General features: G+C 51.5%; 1 protein-coding gene across 1 annotated transcript in view; it reads right to left on the reverse strand.

The window, feature by feature from the left end:
• PLXNA4 (plexin A4) overlaps nucleotides 1–19,036 on the reverse strand; it is a 475,557-nt gene that overhangs the window by 48,499 nt on the left and 408,022 nt on the right. The window contains exons 14-21 of the mRNA XM_055590947.1: nucleotides 16,674–16,791; nucleotides 10,961–11,097; nucleotides 9,550–9,714; nucleotides 7,212–7,305; nucleotides 6,488–6,727; nucleotides 5,685–5,831; nucleotides 4,434–4,668; nucleotides 1,351–1,493 (exon numbers count right to left, since the gene is read on the reverse strand). Of these exons, the coding sequence (XP_055446922.1) occupies nucleotides 1,351–1,493; nucleotides 4,434–4,668; nucleotides 5,685–5,831; nucleotides 6,488–6,727; nucleotides 7,212–7,305; nucleotides 9,550–9,714; nucleotides 10,961–11,097; nucleotides 16,674–16,791 (1,279 nt within the window). The remainder of the gene's footprint in view (nucleotides 1–1,350; nucleotides 1,494–4,433; nucleotides 4,669–5,684; nucleotides 5,832–6,487; nucleotides 6,728–7,211; nucleotides 7,306–9,549; nucleotides 9,715–10,960; nucleotides 11,098–16,673; nucleotides 16,792–19,036) is intronic.

Raw genomic sequence — 19,036 nt, forward strand, 5'->3', positions numbered from 1 at the left:
TTTATCCAGTCAAATCATTCAGCAGTTCCTGCAGGCCTACTATGTGCTGAGCACTCTTGCTGGAAGACACAATAGATAAATAAGGTACGCAAGACAAAGATATGAAAGGTATGGAATTCAAAGTTAAATAAGGTATGCACAGTCCACACAAAAGTCATACACACACGCGCACACACACCCCCACACACACACGCTCCTGTGCTTCATTCCACAGTCAAGTCAGAGAAACATGTGGGCCCCGAGCACTGCGGACTTGTTGCGTTTCCTGCAGGGGACACAGCTTCTATGGCCCCTTGGAGAACCCATGCAGACATTCAAACGGGGGTCAGCACCTGCTTAATCATGCAATTCAAGTGACAGGTCTGTTTCTAGGTTATGGACAATAGAAACATGGAATCAGTTTTATCTTCCATGGTGCTCTGGCTGAAGATTTTTGATCCATCCAAAGAAATCTCCAGAGCCGCAAACCATGACATGGACATAGTCTCTCAGAAGCCAAGTATACAGTCCCGTCCCTAAGAATATAGACTCTGGAGTCTACCTGCTGGACTCAGATCCCAGCCCCACTCCCTCCCCACTGTGTGATCTTAGTTTTATCACCTGTGACATGGGTGTTCCTGCTTCTGAGGGCTCCTGGGAGGTTACATCAATGTGTACATGTAAAGTACTGAAAACCAGACCAGGATATTAGTCAGCAGTCAACTCAGGGCAATTATTCCTTAGAATTACTACTTTTGCCCTGGTTTCCTCATTTATGTGTTTCGCTTTTCTCTGGTGTTTATCTTTATAAGTCATTCCAAATCCCTTTCAGAACAAAGTGTAATATGAATATATGCATAAGCCAGACACTACACTAGACAATAAGTGGGATAAAGCGTTCACAGGATGAGGTCCCTGCTGGTACAAAGGCAGTTACGTTCTTATCATTCACATTCCCACCTCCCTCCCGAGCACAGCAGTTATCTTTTCCACATTTATTTATTGAGCACCAACTAAGTGGCAAAGTCCTTTATACTGTGGTTTCTTAAACAAGCGTTCACAAACCCCCTACACTGTTGGCCAGATTTCCTGTTTCTGTGTACATGGACAATTTTCGTGGGGGAGAGAAAGTCTTTGGCTTCCATCTAATTCCCAGGGGATCCACAGTCCCTTAAGACCCAAAGCCCTACTCTCACCTGCGCTCTGAGATCCCTTTCGTCCCAAGGGACAGACTGGCTCCACAAGGTCTCGTCCCCTCCCTGGCCTCAGCTGACCCTCCTCTGAATGAGATGGCTGTACTTGGTCACCAATATCTCTCTCTGCACTGACATTGTGATGGGAAAGGACTCGACCATGGCGACTGCTTCTCACCTCGAGGTCCCGGAGGACAGGGTGGTCTTCGATTCCCGGGAACAGCACCCGCATGGTGTAGGTTCTGTAGTCCAGGAAGGGAATCCCGGCTCCATCAAGGTCACTGGTCAACTCGTGGATGTCCGTCTGCAGCTCGGCAAAGGCTGGCACAGAGACAAGCTCATGAGACTGCTGCGTGGGGCCAGCTCAAGAGCTGCTCTGCCTCGCAACACTCAGAACCCTCTCCCAGGTCCCTGAGATCTGCATGATGGACCACAGTAGTGTAGGAATAAGGAGGGGCTGTTTAATGCAGCCGAGGTGAACAATATAGGAACGAGAGAAAGATGCACAACGAAGAAGCTTGTCTTGGACCAAATTCCTTCAAAACATGACTGGGGGCCAGAAGGTCCACAGATCTGTGCTGTTGCTGGGGCCATGAGGGCCTCCCACTCTGAAGACAAGGGCTTTGGCTCTTGAAAGATACATGGAGGGGTAGGGGGATGTGGAAGGACATGGGGAGTGAGGGAGAAGTTCCAGTGATAGTCTGCTCTGGATTCTATGCTTTACAGTGGGTTTCCTTATAGGAGTTAGGAACAATTTCTTCCAAAGTCCCAGTTCTTGGCCTCGCAGATTACCGGAGCCATCAGATCACCAAATGGGGCCAGATGAAGACTCTGCCCAACTGATACATCCCTCCTGGATAAACACACAGGGCCTCACTTTGTCTTTTCTTGCTCAAGGTAATGTTATCTGGTGGTGAATCATGATCTTCAGATGGGTACCACTGTCTGTGGGGACAGCCCAGATGGTCCTGAAGCTGCAAGACCAACCCCCATGGCCCCCCAAGAAAGTTCCATACATGGACCCATTATCACACAGCCGTATGATCACACTCTGTCCTGGGTACAGCCCTCCTCCCCAGGAGGCTGCCAGCGGTAATGTGCTTGGTCCTTCCTGCCTCCATCTTCTCCCTCAGCACGTGCAAATGCACTCGTACACACATGCATGAAAACATGTGTGTGCACATGCACAGACACACCAAACCAAGATGGATTAAAATACACGTGCAAAGAACAGGCAATGGACGTTGATTAGGCAATGTTTCTTTCTATTTATACAGACAAAAGTATGAAAAAAATGCTTTGTGAGCTCAGAAGGAATTCACAAGCCCAGTGTAGGCCCAGGGCCCTTGAAATGCCAGTCCTGTGCCCAGTGGGCTCTGCAGATGACATGATCATAACCCAGCTGCCCAGGCACTGTCAGTGGGCCCCACTGCCCCCCAGAAGTGCTGACTTCCTGCCTGTGACCCTGGAGCTCAGAGCCTTGAGGATACCAATGCTTCTTGCTTGACAGAACAACAGGGAGGTCCCAGGACCCCTCAGAAGCTACTGTAGACCCCTTTGATGTTGCTCTCTCTCTGCACCCCTGGTCACACTGACACGGGGAGCAGGGGGACCCTTGCCAAGAAAAGTGATTCAGAAGGTAGAGCAACCCTAACACAACCGAATGGAACCTGCACCAATATGTGTGAGCTTACACCAATGTGTGTGAAAGGGGAGTCAGTAAGCCTTTCTGGGAAATACTGTCACCAAAAGCCCTGATGAGCACTCATGTGTGTGCCGAGTGAGGAACACACACGTGTGTGTCTGTCTGTGGAAATGTGTGTGTGCATGGGTGTGAGTGTAAAGGTGGGTGAGGGCATGAGTGACCACCTGAGTACCAAGTGTCTGTATGTGTGTGTGCATGCATATGTGTGTTTATACCACCGAAGGTCGGGCCAGCGAGGGCCCAGGTAGGGCCTCTTCTGAGTCTGTGACTGGGTACGGCCTGGCTCATTGTCAAGTCATCGGGAGGTTGCCTTCCCTGGACCCAGTTTGCCCTTTCAATGTTCAAGAGCAGGCCCTGGGCATGCCTGAAAATACCTTCAGGGCCAATCCTACGTGTCTTTGCTCTATCTCCTCCTCCCACCAACAAGAGACGGCCCTCTCCTGAGCCGGAAGCCACTGTGTGACCGCTAATTCCTCCTTCTTCGGAATGTTCTCCGAGAGGAACCCGGCTTCACACTCTCCTCGTGCCCCCCTCCCAGCTGGGGGGCTCAGCTGGCAGGAGGAGGAGGCGGTTGGCTTTTTATAGGTCTGCAGCTTTCCTTCAAGTCACCGAGTGCCTCCAACATTCAAAGCCTCACGCCTGGCACACATAAAAGAGATTCTAATCACTACACCTAATTAGAGGGAAGAGTACATTGCGGAGAAAAAAATTAAGCAGCATAAATATAATAAAAGGCGGTAATTAACAGTCCCACAAGGCGGATGCTGTGTTGACAGCTGAGGATGTGGAGAGAGGGTGGAAGAGGTCTGCTTCCCCATCCGAGCACCGTGGCCTCCCTGGTGGGAATGCCGGAGCCCCAGGTACAGGCTGATCACTCCACGTATAAAGCTCCACAAAGAACCAGCCCAGACCCTTGCAGGGTGACTCATGAATGATATCCTGGGGGTGACAAGAGTCTGACTCCTAAATTTCCTTCTTGGATTTAGTGTGGCTGATTGCACTTCATGGTGTTGTTGGTAATTTTTTAAAAAAATATAAGCTGTGAAATACCCTTTCCTCTAAATCTCAGATCGGCCCTCCAGCCTTATGTTCCTTCTGAAGGAAGAGAGCTGAAGATCGCTTGAGAGTGTCACGGCAAGACACCTCCACGTCTCCCTGAGAAGAGTGCCAAAGCCACCCCGGCCAGGATCCTGGGCTGGAGACGGCTCTGGTGCTAGCGTTAGTTGCTCAGTCGAGTCTGACTCTTTGCGACCCCATGGACTGTAACCCGCCAGGCTCCTCTGTCCGTGAAATTCTTCAAGCAGGAACACTGGAGTGGGTAGCCATTCCCTTCTCCACGGAATCAAACCTGGGTTTCCTGCATTGCAGGCAGATTCTTTATTGTCTGAGCCACCAGGGAAGCCTAGAAATGGCTCTAGTGGGGTTTGAAATGGCTTGAGGTAGAGGTTCTGGAGGCAGGAAACCCAGGCCTAGCACTGCCCACTGCTGCCGGTGCGTGAGATGCACACACATACACGCGCACACACACGCCCGACTCCCCACCACTCCCTCCATACCTTCCTTGCACTCCAGGGCCACGCGGGACTCCAGGTTGTCCATCTGCATTTGCAGCCGCTTTAGAGTCAGGTCACTCTCGCGGGACTTGCGCTTATAGGCGATGAGCACGGCCACAATGAAGATAATAAGGAGGCCGCCGGCCACGGCGATGCTGACGATGGCGGGCAGGCTGAGCGGGCTGTCCGGGGCTATGTACACCATCCCTGGGGAGTACTCCATGCCACCGACTCGGGCCTGGGGGGGACACGCCGGGGGAGAGGGAGCTGGGTGTGGGGACAGAGCATCCCAGGGAACAGACCCAAGCCACCAGTGAGCTGGGCACCAGGGCCGGATGAGGGAAATGGCTCCAGGGAGGAGGATTATCACTGGCTGTGAAAGCGACGAGTGGCCATCAGGGCAGAGGGAGGATGGATAGCTCAGCTTTCCCCCAGAACTGGAAAAACCACATGTTATTTTATTCGGGAACAAACATGGCCATCTTCATGAGGAAATGGCATTCAACTGGAATCTAAAGAAATCCTGCTACTGCTGCTAAGTCGCTTCAGTCGTGTCCGACTCTGTGTGACCCCATGGATGGCAGCCCACCCGGCTCTACCGATCCTGGGGTTCTCCAGGCAAGAATACCACATTACCTCAAAGATTGGCTCCCCGAAGACTCATCCCATCCTGAGGACTGATGACTCAGGCACAGTACATGACATTATGTCCAGCCTGGGTCAACAACACTCCTCCCCGGGAAGCACCTCTTGCTTCTAACAGGTGACTTGGCGTGCATGTCTGCTCAGTTGTGTCTGACTCTTTGCGACCCCATGGACTGTAGCCCACCAGGCTCCTCTGTCCATGGGATTCTCCAGGCAAGACTACTGGAGTGGGTTGCCATTCCCTTCTCCAGGGGATCTTCCTGACCCCAGGGATCGAACTCATGCTTTTTATGTCTCCTGCATTGGCAGGTGGGTTCCTTACCACTGAGTCACCTGGGAAGCCCAACAGGTGACTGAGCACATCACTGGATGCTGTTTGGCATTGCCCTTACTGTAGCACCAGCCAGTATGGAAAGAATGACAATACAGAAGAAAGAAATTTGAAGTGAAATGGGGAGAAGAAACGGGTGTGTTGGTGAGCCAGGAGGAAAGTTCAAGAAAGCCAGAATCCCCTGTTAGAAAGCCCGAATGGCCCAGGATGGAGCAGGACCACTCCTCCCACAGCATCCCTGGTGCCCGCCCATCCGGTGTGGGTCCTGCCAGCCTCACCATCACTTTGTGCCTGCCGATGAGGTTGGGGGACTCGCAGAGCAGCTGCACGTCCGACACCGTGACGGTGCAGGGCTTCTCCCCAACCAGCACGGTGTAGTTCAGCTTCACATTGCCCCCAGCAACAGGTGGGATCAGATTCTTGCCCTGCATGGACAGGAGCGCCTGAGTTCCCACTCCAGAGTCAGGAGCACAGATATTGGCTGGCCACCATGTCCTCCCACCCTGAGGCCCCATCCATCCGGAGAGCTGGTGGAGAGGCCACTTTCCCTAGTTAAGTCCAAAAAATTCATAACACCTATACTACCATACTACTATTCCCGTTTCCTCAGTGGGAATCAATAATCAAGGTACTCTTTTCAGCTTCTCCCAAAGGCAGCCTCAGAATCCTTCTCAACACAGAGCTGTAGTCAGTCACTACCAGTCGATTCAAATTGTCATGTGAGTTAAAATTAATTTATTATCCATTCTGCAAAGAAGTCCTAGAAAGTGGTTTGCAAAGAGCTTTGCAAGAGGAAGCAGTATGAGTCTTTGACCTCCCAAGTCCTGGACTCGAGCCAAAGCTGGGAGTCAGATGGCCAGCGTGGATCCGGCTGCCCTGACTAGGCTTTGGTGACCCACAAAGAGAGTGCACATCTTAGTACAGACTCGTAGGGAGCGTTTACCATAGTCTGGGCTGTAACACAACCTCCGCTAGCTAGTGATACCACCATGAGATCTGGCAAAAGGCCATGACTCCTGGCCTTTTCCTGGGACATGGAAAGCCTCCCCTTGCACACCTCCTACCTCCCCCATCAATCTACCTTCAGGATGATGGGTGTGCCAGGCTTGAGCTCCAGGATTCCAGAGGGGCTGAAGGCCTCAAACACAGGGTTGGGGTAGTAGGTGAAGTTGGTCATGTTGAGGATTAGCAGGGACTGGACATTGTCTAGGATGAAGCCAAACTCCTCGGGCCTCTCTGTCAGATCAGACTGGTGATCGGGTCCCAGAGCAAGGGCTGGAGCCTGGCAGGTCATCTCAGTGGCGTTCAGAACCTCGCAGAGCTGGGGAGGAGCCAGAGAAGGACGTTTATGTCTTGGGTCTCCACACACCCACAGCCCCAGCCACCCACCAGGCCTCCCTCCATGGTGTTGTACAGCATGGTGTTGACACGGGACTGTTATAGACAGGTCCCCACAGCCTGACCTGGAAATTCAAGGACAAGCTCAGAAGCTGGTCCCTACCTCTGCTCTGCCCATAGCAGCTGTGGCAGGCACTAGGCTATCTCTAAGCTAAGGAATGGCACAGGAGATAGAGGAGGAAGGAAGAAGGATCTGAAACCTCAGAAACCCAGGAGCAATGGCTCCTTCATGCCTTTAGCCAGGGTGTGGAAGGGGCCTCATGCCTGCTCCCCCATCCCACTAGCCCAGTGTCTGGGGGCGTTGCACGCAATGAGTCATCAGTGTATGAGACGAGCCTGCCTGAGCCCCCAGAGAGCCCCACACCCTCTAGGGCAGCCCTCTCTGAGCCCACTAGCCCGGGACTCACATTGATGTGCTCCTTCCCTCCATGCTTGGCCCGGATCTGGGGGTTCTGTATGAGGTCCAGGTGAGTCCCCCACACGGCGATGGGTGTGTTCCCACTGACCGGGGAGAAAGAAGAAGGCGTGTAAAGACAGGGACGGGAATAGCAATGACTCTTGAGCACAAAGACGATGATGACGGTCAATCAGGCTGAGCTCTGGCACTGAAGATAATGATTACCGGGGGGCATGATGACGTTCATGGGGACAAGATGACAAGTGACTGTATAATAATAAGGATGAGCTCTCAGCAGCCAAGGGGAAGACAGTGATGACCAGATGTCCGCAGCCGTCCTGTGCCGAGCTCATTCAGAGTGTGGACACCCCACGGAGGCTGAACCTGCAGCATGGCCCTCTTGCCCCTTCCCCGCTGCTGCCCCCTGCCCCAGCCTCCCGACCTGAGCCAGCTGCTTCTCTGTAGCCCCCCGGGATCTCTTCCCCGGCCCTTCCCAGTCTCAGGGAACTTTCTTCACACTGGCCTTGCTCCAGACTGTCTCCTACCAGACCCTCCAAAGTCTAAGCACAGGACAATCACACTACAAATTTCCACCTTAGAGGCTTCAGCTGGCTGGGACCTGGGAAAGGCTGAGGCTCAGACACTCAGGAACCTTCTGTAAGAATGTAAATATGAAACATTCCAGGGCTCTCGCACCCTGGGCGGGGGTTGGCTGGAGGATTGCCATAGGAGAGATCACAGGATTTGTCTTTGGTAGCTTTGCATTGGAAACCTGGATGCCACTGTCCTACCCTCAGTGCCACTGAGATGCTGGCATGGGATGGGGAGCCCCAACCACTCAGAACGCACCTCCAGCTTCCACTCGATGTGAGGGTGACTGGGGGTGACTGCTGAGTGCTGGGAAGGCCAACATCTCTATTTCTGTGACAGCAACACAAGAAAGAGCTGAATTAAACCAGGCTGTGAACGCCCTGGGGAACCATAGAGTTTGTCTAAGAATAGGGGGCTGTGCCAACTTCCTGGACTCACCAGGCCCTGGGGGCAAATCCTGGAATAGTTTTACAGGCTCTTTGGTCCTCTCTGTGTCTTATATTTATTTGCTTTCAGGTTACAGTTAAAGCTTGTAAGGCCTGGGCCTTAGAGAGAGTAACTGTTGAGGACAACAAAGGCTCCCAAAGGCTGCCCTTCATCTGGGTGTGTAAGGCCAGGTGACAAACTTCCCGTAAAGGGCCAGAGCATAAATCTTTCAGGCTCCTCAGGGCCATATGATCTGTCGTAATTACTCAGCTCCGCTGCTGTGGTGAGCAGGCAGCTAGAGACAAAACATATACGGATGAGTATGGCCGTGTTCCAATAAAACTTTATTTATGAAATCAGGCAGACAGCCAGATTTGGCCCCTGGGCTGGAGTCTACTGACCCTGTTTAAAAGACTGTTTTCTGGACTGGAGTCGTCATTGACCCCTCTCTGCTTGTGGAGACCACATCTTCATGCTTTCCCTGGTCTCCTGACCCCAGATGGCTTCCAGAGCTGAAGCAGCCAGTTGGGTGGGCTGAGGATGGAGGATGGGGAGGAGGGGAGGGGTGGGGAGCCAGGCACCGCACTGGGTGTTTGTAGCTCACATAATCCTCTCGGGGTACTATGAGAAACCCCGGATCCAGGGAAGCTAGCTAATCTTTAAGGTCCCTTGGCTGCTAAGCAGTGGAGCTGAGTTGCACTCAGTCCTTCTAACCCTAAGTCTACTTCCCACCCTGCCCCCTACCCAGGCATTGATACAAAGGTTTCCCAATGATCACCAGGGAGCATCCATGCCGTCAGGATGCCCTCAGCAGCCCTGTCCAGCCTGCTAGTTGCCCATGCATGCGTGTGTGCTAGGTCGCTTCAGTCATGTCTGATTCTGTGCGACCCTATGGACTGTAGCCTGCCAGGCTTCTCTGTCCATGGGATTCTCCAGGCAAGAATACTGGAGTGGGTTGCCATTCCCTTCTCCAGGGGATCTTCCCTACCCAGGGATCGAACTTGCATCCCTTACATTTTCTGCATCAGCAAGCAGGTTCTTTACCACTAGCACCACCTGGGAAGCCCAAAGTTCCCGCCAAGATTTGAACTCGATCGCTGGATTCAGAGTCCAGGGCGCTCACCATTTTCCTAGTTGCCCACCAATCCTCAAATCGGGGACTGTAAACTCCTGCTGGCCAGAGTTTGGCCTCCAGGGCCGGGTCCCGCTCAGAGGCGTTCTCATTAGAAAGAGGGAGCCCCGGCAAGAAGGTCTGACCCACACCACTTCCAGTTCATCTCCTGGGTTTCTGAGACTCAAGGAGGGAAACCCGAGGTCGGGGCAGCCCCTACCTGACGATGCTCCACTCGGGCTCGATCCGAACGATGGTGGGATCCTCCACGTACTGGAAGAACAGGTCCTGGTGGATCTTGGCCCTGTCCACCTGCACCGTCACCTTCATTTCCAGCACCTCGTCTGAGGACGTTGTGTTGCAGACGATGTAGGACGGAGAGCGCCTGGAGGGAGGAGGGGAGACAGGGAGCTGTGCTCCTGGGTGTCGAGCAGGACCGTGGTCTGGGGTCAGGGCCCTCCTGCACCCCTCCCTGTTCATCAGACTCCTTGGGGGCAGTGGGTGAGTGCTGCCCTGGACACTACTGATCTGAGATCTACTGATCAAGACTCTGTCCTTGACCCAACTGTAGACAGGTTCCTTGGAGCCCGCTTTTTTGACTAGGCTTCTTTCTGGGGCCCTGCCTTCCACTCGCCTACTCCCATTTTTAGCAAGAATCCTGCTAACTCAATTTAGTAAGAATCCCCCACCCCACCCTGATATCTGAATACCCTTGATATTTGGGCAGCTTCTGCCTCCTTCACTCTTGATACCTGATCACCTTGACTGCCTTCAGCAAGAGTCTTGTTAAGTCGGTTTAGCAAGAATCCTCTTAACCTTGTTTCCTCTTAGTAATTTTCCATCCTCAGCCTCCCTCACTGTGCTCCTTGGCTATAAATCCCCAGCTGTCTGCTGTATTTGAAGTCTGATCTCTATCCCCATTGCGATAGTCCTGACACCTATTGCAGTAGATCTGAACAAGCTCTTTCTTACCATTTTAACAAGTGTCAGAGCCATGTTTTCTGGAACACTCAGGCAAGGTCTGGCCTGGTCTGATTCAGATCAGGCCCTCAGTATAGCGCTCTCCCAGGACAATCTCTCTCTGCAGAGATTCCTGCCAACCATACCTCTTCTAGCTGTGCATTAGATGTACCTCTCGCCTCCCGCCTCCTTCCCAACCCTCACCCCCAACCCAGGTTCCTGGCTCCCAGTTCCTGGAAGGTGTGTCCTCTTGGGACTGGACACTGGAACCAGAGGAAGGAAAGGAAAGTCAGTTGCCTTTGGAGGTTCTGTGACCCTTGACCAGGTTTTAGCAGTCCTGGCTGGCTCTGCAGTAGCTGCCCAGGAGCTAACCCAGGGGGCAGGTACCCTAGATTCCAAACCCTGTCTTATGGAACCCTAGGGTCCTGCACAGTGGGTGGTATGGGGACACCCAGGCTAAATGGTAGGAGACAGCATGACAGGTCCATCCAGGGTAGGGATCCCTGGCAGGTCCCCGGACTGAGCTACAGCCAAGCATGCCCATAAAGTCTCCTCTTAGAGAGAATGGTCACTTTCTCAGGAAGGAAGAAGCACCTCCCAAAGGTCAGCTGGAGTCAGCCCTGCCCACCCTCTGCGCTGGGATCCCTGGAGCTGGCCCTGAGGTGAGTTACCTGTGGAAGAGGCAGGGCTGCTTGCCGAACATCACTACCACGTTGCTGCCTGCATTCAGGTTGGTGCCCGTGATGGTCACCTGTGTGCCTCCGGACCTGGGCCCCCGGCTAGGCTTCAGGTCTGAGAGAGTCAGCGTCTGTGCAGGAAAGGATCTGGCCTGAGGACGCTTCTGGGCAGGCCTGGGGCAGTGCCCCACTCCTGGAGCCGCCTTCTGGAATCCTTAGTCATGGCAGCCTCCCAGCAAGCAGGTTCACATGCCCTTCATATATATACATATACTTAATTGCTCCATCAATTCTACAAGGTAGGCATTATTGCCCATCTTAAAGACAAGAGTCAGAGATGTTAAGTTTCCAAGGTCATAAAGTGAAGCAGTGGCCTGAGACATGACTCCAGGGCTGGAGTTCACCCCTTCTCCAGTCTACAGCGTGGGTTGCTTTCAAGAAGGTGAGTCGCCCCGTCCACAGGCCTCTCACAGAGAGCTGCCCAAAGCTCCCAGAGGCCAGGGCCGCAGGATGTGTGAGTTCCACGGAAACCCAGGAGAAGCAGCAAGGAAAGGTCAGGGGATGGAGTGAAGAGTCGGACTGGGGGTGGGGTGGGGAGGGGCGGGGGACGGCTCTGTGAGCTGAGGATTTGGAGTTTCAGTTTGTTCCTTCATTAGCATTTTAATGGAAAAAACTTTCCTTAGTCCCAGGTGAGAAGCCTGTATCTGCATTTAAATGAAGATTTCTCTCTTCTCTACTCCCTTAAAGAATTCAGCACCAAAAGTTGAACCCACTCAGCTCCTCGAGGCGGGCAGGCCACCTCCACTCGGCGAGGCTTCGATCGGTAACACAAGGGGAGGAGACGTGTCAAGCGAAGCCTGCAGCCCGGCGGCCTGACAGGGGCGCGCCTCGGTTGCCTCATTGGGCAGGGGACGCGCCAGGACATACGAGTACCATTGCGCGGGCGCTTTCGCGAGCCCGCCCACCCGGTTCCTGCTGATCCCGAACCTGGCAGCCCCGTGGCACCCACCAAGCCCAGGAAAGGCTTATCCTGGCTCTGATGATGGCTCACCCTGAGATCCGCGCAAAGATGGGAAGAAGCTTCGGAAAGAGCCTTCCTTTCTCAGCTTTGCCTAGATCGCGCTGTGTGACCTGGCGCAAATCACTTAACCTCTCTCATCACAAAGAATGAAAAAAAAAATGGTTTTCTCAGAAGCGCCTGACAATTTTCTGGTTCTAACCTCCCACTGATGGTGCCTTTGTCCTGCAGTCTGTAAAGGGAGAGCTTTCAAAGGTGGCTCCTGCTGACCTCCCCAGAGAGGAAAGGGGATGTGAGTGAGTTACTTAGGGGTAGGGGGCAAAAGGAAACAGAAAACAGGTTTTCTGACAGCTTGATGGGTAGAAGGGGTAGAGGTGAGTAATCCTGGCTTTGCAGTGGCATTTCTGTGTGGGGTTAACTGGGCCCGGAGTTATTCCAGGGGCCTGGGAGAGGGCGACAGGGGCAGGTGTTTAAAAATGGTGAGAAATTATTCATTATCCAAGGCTTGATTCACAAATATTTTTCAGTGGGTCTGCATCGGAAATCAAAGTTGGCATTTTTTGCCACCTCCTCCCCGGCTCCCTCCCTTCACAGAGATCTCTAGGAATGGAACTGGTGACAAGCCCGAGAGTGCTGACTTGGGGTCTGTTGGCCTTGGCATCATGGTTTGGGGTGAATAAACCCACACATCAGAGCCTGGCTCAATTTGTGTAGGGAAACTGAGGCAGACCCAAACTTTGCCCAGAACTTGCATTACTTTGCCAACAAAGGTCCGTCTAGTCAAAGCTATGATTTTTCCAGTAGTCATGTACGGATGTGAGAGTTGGACTATAAAGAAAGCTGAGCACTGAAGAATTGATGCTTTTGACTGTGATGTTGGAGAAGACTCTTGAGAGTCCCTTGGACTGCAAGGAGATCCAACCAGCCCATCCTAAAGGAAATCAGTCCTGAATATTCATTGGAAGGACTGATGCTAAAGCTGAAACTCCAATACTTTGGCCACCTGATGCGAAGAACCGACTCATTGGAAAAGACCCTGATGCTGGGAAAGATTGAAGGCAGGAGGAGAAGGGGACAACAGAGGATGAGATGGTTGGATGGTATCACCAACTCGTTGGACATGAGTTTAAGCCAGCTCCAGGAGATGGTGATGGACAGGGAAGCCTGGCGTGCTGCAGTCCATGGGGTTGCAAAGAGTTGGACACGACTGGGCAACTGAACTGAACTGGTGCAGGGCGGGGGGGGGGGGGGTGCGCTCCCCAGCATCACCAGGCCCTGAGAAGTACCCCTATTCCCCAGAGGAGCGGAAAAGGGGCTCCCCAACTGAACAAGAGGGCTTCTGTGGGAGGTCCCAAGAGTGCCCCCTGTAAGCTGCCCAGCAGGGTGGGAAGGAAATGAAGGCTCTGACGTGCTGGGAGGAGGGGGATGTGATGGAGGAGCATTCTGTCCTTCCTGCCTCCTTGGTGTGACTCACAGCTGGGGGACTTCTGCTCCTCATTCCCACCATGAACTCCTAGAAGCTCTGTTGCTGGTAGTTGTATGGAGGTCCTCAATGACCAGATCTTTAAATGCAACCTGGGCTGTAGGTGGATGCTGGGGTCCCTAGCACCATTCCCCCTCCCTGAAGCTCTTCCCAAGAGGATGTGTATCCCCAGGATAGTTCATCAAATAGAAAAGTGACCCACGTCTGGGTCCCCGGGACCCCTTGGACCAGTGCATTTTTGCCTTGTGGCCATACCTCGCATCTTCCTTGCCCTTCTGCTCCAATCTCTCATCTAGCCCATTGACCCCTGCCTCCCAGCTCCCTTCTGCTCCCATCTTTTGGTGCCCTTCCATGTCACACCTTATGCCAGGAACAGCCTCCCACTACGCGAGATCCATATGGAAAGCTGTATTCTGTCTTAGACAGATCCTGCCTTTCCTTCTGGCTCCTTCTATGAAGGCTTTCCTCTATACCCTACATCCAACCATATCCTGCTCCGGGGTAGAAATGATCATGCTGGCAAGACTGACCTTCCCTGAGAGCAGAAGGAAGAGGTTTTTGAATGTCTCCTGCCTGGACAGGTTCTAAGAGTTAAGCCCAAGAGCAGACAGCACAGAAGGAGCAGCAGAAGAAGGAGACAGAGAAGGGAAGGAAGTCAGGCCACTCAAAGGCTTGAGGAAGGATTGGATAGGTGGGCAGAGTGGACCGAGAACTTGGACAAAGTCTAGAGGCAGTGGGCACCTTGGGCTCTCCTGGAGCTGGGGGCTGACATGATGAAAATGGTATCCCCTCCATGTGGCTGGATTAGAATGGGCTCAGGCCAATGGTGGGGATTTAAGGGGGCCAGTGTAATGGCACAGGGAATGGGGAGAGTCAGACTCCAGGACATGGTGATGGAGGGACTGACATCAGATGTCAGGGGATCCTCAATCACAAGGCCACCGATGTGGTGGGCCTGGGTGACAGGAAATGGGCAAGTGAGGGGGACATGCTTTTACAGGAGCTGACAGAGGGTCTACCCTCCCATGGGTATGGGAGTTGATGGCAGGACATGCGGGGACAGTAGCCTTTGAGTTAGTTGCAAGGGTGAGAAGCCTGGCTGAAAACACACCAGAGACAGCTGAGGCACAAAGCAAACATCAGCCTCATGAAGTGGCGGCCGTTCCTGGTACCGTTCACTTAGTCTCTGCCAAGAGACCACGGGATGAACACCATTCCAGGTCTCTGGCCAAGAAAGTCCAGCGCTTGCTTTGGCCATGCAACGGTGTCCTCCCTTTTACCACAGCTGCCAGGTAATTCAGAGCCAGGTTTCATGCCCAGGTATCGCTGCCCATGCCGCAGCTCTCAGACATGTGGGGAGCACTGTCACTGACTCTCCCTAGTTTGGCCTCTCTCTGCTTCTTATCTCAGCTCTGCTGGAATAACAGTATCTGTGTATATAAATGTATATATATATTATATGCATGCATGAGTGCTAAGTCACTTCAGTCATGTCCAACTCATTGAGACCCCCATGGACTGTAGCCTGCCAGGCTCCTCTGTCCATGGGATTCTCCAGGCAAGAATACTGGAGTGGGTTGCCATGCCCTCCTCCAGGGATCGAATCCGAATATCTTAACATCTTGTGCTTTGGCAGGAGGGTTCTTTACCACTGGCACCACCTGGGAAGCCCATGTATATTATATACATTTATATAAATATATATACATATATCACTAGTTGTCTTAGAGTGTATTGGGTTTAACTTGAAAATTCCCTCAAACCCTTTCAGAACGAGGTGTGGGTACAAATGCTAAACAAATAGGTAAAACTATATATCCACTAAGTCCATAACGTGTGTGTTCTTCTCCATGAGTTCTTGTGTGTAGGTTCAGTGTCAGCTGTGTTCATAAGGTTGGTTGGTTTTCAAAGAGTATAGTGGAGAAATGGAGCGATCAAGATGCAGGCAGGGAGGGGCACCTGATGTACATCCCTCCTGGGGAGTCCTTCATCTCCTCTCCCCTTCTGGACTGTGGGCTGTGTAAGGGAGGGGTTGCATGGGGTCTGATTCATCACTGTATCACCTGCAAGTCAGGCCATCAAAGCATTCAACCAATTAAGCAAGTATTTATCAAACAACCCAGGGAGAGGTACTGTGCAAGGTGATAAGTGGTTGTCAGCTGAAGGGAAGAAGAAGGAAGAGGAGGAAGGCAGTTAAAAGAAGAGGGAAGAAGGAAGGAAGGAGAAAAACGGGCTCCTATGACATATATCAGGGCATTTGATGCCCAGACCTAAAATCCATCATTTCAGGCTTCCACTTCCAAAAGCAGCTGAGAATCACGAGGAAATGATCTCATCACATCTGTCATTAGCCCGAGAAGTTAACTGGATGGTAAGTTTTGTAAATGACACCACGTGTGTGGCAGGGGATGGTCCCCTGCCTGCAGAATCCCTGGCCAGGGCTGGTCAGCAGCCTTTTCAGGGTCTGGGGAGGGTCCGGACTAGAGGGAATGTGAGGGCAATGGGATCTGCGGAAGCTGTGGGATGGGGAGGGAGATGTGGGGAAGGGTGTTGGGGCGGGCAGGGATAAGAATATGGGAGGAGGCAGGTGGAGTGTAGATGAGATGTGGGTGAGGAGCTGGGGTGAAGGAGGTCGAGGACTGGGATGCTGGTGAGTGGGGATGATGGATGGAAGGGGCGGGCTGCCAGCACACAGGGAAAGGGCGGTGCACAGTAGGCAAGGTGGCAGGACTAGAAATCATCACGGTAGTGATACCAGAAGTGATCGATCTATTCTATCTAATCTTCGCAACAATACCGTGGGGTAGTTGCTATTATCGTCACCTCCATTTTACAAATGGAGACACTGAGGCACAGAAAGGTAAACCACTTGCCCAAGTTCACCCAGTTATTAAGTGGCAGAGCCAAGGTTCAAATCCCAAGAGTTCCCATGCACAGCCCACACCCTCACCCACCAGGTCAGGCTGACACTCAGCCAGAAGGGGACACTGGGGCCCAAGAGTCAAAGCCACTTCCCTGGAGCCCAGCCCAGCCCCTCAGGGTCAGGATGTGAACCCAGGGCTCCCCGACTCTCAGGCACTGCAGGACGGGACTCCCAAGAACTTGGCCTGGGTTTGCCCACAGAGGTCCAGAAGGGCCCGGCAATCACGGTAAAGAGGCTGGTGGCCAGCACTCGCCCAGCCAGGCCACTGGTGGTCAGGACTCACCATGAAGTAATAGAGCTGCGAGGACCTGGCCATGAACTCAGGCCGACACACGGCCACACAGATCTCCACGAAGCCGGCGTGCTGGCTGGGCTTGGCCTCCCCCATCTCACACACGATCCTGCAGGAGGAGAAGACGGCCCCATGGGTCACAAGGAGGTCACAGGCCTCCTTGCCATGATCCGTGGGCCCCACACCTACCTGGGCCTCCTTCTCTGCAGTACCGTCTCAAGGATGGGCAGGGGAGGAGGAGGTGAAAGACACTGATTCCTGCGGCAAGGGCTCCTCCCTGGTTCTCAGGAAATGAAGTGTGATCTACAGGGGGTCTCCTTGGGGCCCTTGGAAAAACGGGGTGCCTCAGAGAGGACCCCAGACACTCAGTCCCCAATTCATGAATTGTCCACTCAGTTCTAAATTAGAGTGCAGGGAAGGTTTCAGCCAAACAGCTTAGGCAATACAGATGGCAGAGCCTAGAGAGGTAAAGTGACTTACCCAAGGGCACACAGCCAGCAAATAGGAACCTCAGAACAGACCTAAGGTTCTCAAGCCCTCGCCTTGGAGCTCTTTGCTCCCAAGGCATGGACGGCCCCAGGCAGTGGTTCCTACTCCTAGTCCATCTGGCAGGGGAAGGGGTAAGCGAGACTCTGAACATCTCCCCTTTTAAAAAAGTGTTACTGTTTCACTTACAGAATGGTTCATACCCTTGAAAACAGTACAAAAGTAAAAAGCAAGTGTGCCTTTCTTCACTAATCTGTCTCAAAATCTTGGTGTATAAATCTGTGCAGACTTTTCTCTAGATCTATGCAAATATATAATACAAATAATCTCCATTTTTTAAATGAAGAATTGAGGCATAGAAAATATATGCTTTTCTGTCCCAATAACACAATTAATACATGGTAGGTTAAAAAAAAAGGGAAAAAAATCACCTGCCATATATATATCCCCGCACCCCCATTGCATCCCCTGAAATATCCGCTGTCAACATCTCGGTGTTTATGTTTCAGTCTTGCTTTTCTTTTACAAAATTAATTATAAACTCTGTTTTCTGCTTGGTAACCTGTGTTCTCACTTCATAAAACTTGTGTATATGCCTGGTCATGATTCTCCTACAGCATCAAATTTAATGGCTGTGTAGGTTACTGTCCTAGGTATATACAATAATTTATTAAATTAATTCCCTATTTGTAGACATACAAATTGCTTCTACAATTTCACTGTTACAAATTAGGCCAAAATACACATTCTTGCAAATAAACATTTGTACGTTCTGTTTATTTGGGGAAAGTTCTAGAAGTATTATGGCCAGGCTAAAGACATTTGACCTACATTTCCAAATTGCCTTCCAGGAAGATCATCCCAATTTACCCTCCTAACATGAATGTATGAATGTGCTATTTCTCATGCCTCTCACTTGAACTGGGTATTAACTTTTAAAAATTGTCCCCACTGTTTTAATTTGCATTCCATTGGTTACTACTGATATTAAACATTTTTTTATATGACTTTGGTTCTTTGTCTTGTGACTCGCACAGGCACACTCTTTGCTAATTTTGGGATAATTGCCTTTCATCTATAGCACCTCTTCATATGTTAAGAAAAAGCATACTGTAACAGGGTAAAACCATATTCTCGGTTCATTGTTCATATTTCTACTTGGCACACAGTGGTTTTGGTGCACAAGTTTTAAGTATTATGTACTCAAATCTCCTAATATTTTCCGTTATATTTTTTCTTTTGCAGTTACACCTGGAACACCTTCCCTTTCTTGAAACCAAATAAATTCTCACCTGCATTTTATTCTAATCCTTTTACAGTTTTATATTTTACCCTTAACTCTTCAATCCATCTAGAATTTATTTTGGTGTATAATGTGAAATAAAAATCTGATATCATACTTTTTCCAGGTATTGAAAATGAACCACTAATTGAATGAGCTTTGCTTTCCTTTGTTTTTGTTGTTTAGTCACTAAGTCGTGTACGACTCTTTTGTGACCCCATGGACTGCAGCCTGCCAGGCTCCTCCGTTCATGGGATTTCCCAGGCAAGAAGACTTAGCCAACACAGCGTAAACGCATTCACCTGCCTAAGTGAGACCTTGCAAAGAGTTAAGAACTTATGCACACAGGGGCAAGTGGCAAGGTTTCACTCTGGGAGGGGCAACATAGAGGGTGTAGAATATAGATTCTACTGTGCAGGTGAACATTTATTTCATGCCTGTGTTTGCTGGGCTGGAAAATTGTCTTTACTTATTTACAAGGCAATACATGATTCATAAACCTCCTTTGCCAGGTAGGTTAGAGGTCAAGGCCGTGGTCAAGATCATGTGTCTAATGGCCCTCTCTGTAGACCAGCAGATTTTGCTG

Source organism: Bubalus kerabau, chromosome 8 (assembly GCF_029407905.1).
Source record: "Bubalus kerabau isolate K-KA32 ecotype Philippines breed swamp buffalo chromosome 8, PCC_UOA_SB_1v2, whole genome shotgun sequence".
NCBI lineage: Eukaryota > Metazoa > Chordata > Mammalia > Artiodactyla > Bovidae > Bubalus > Bubalus kerabau.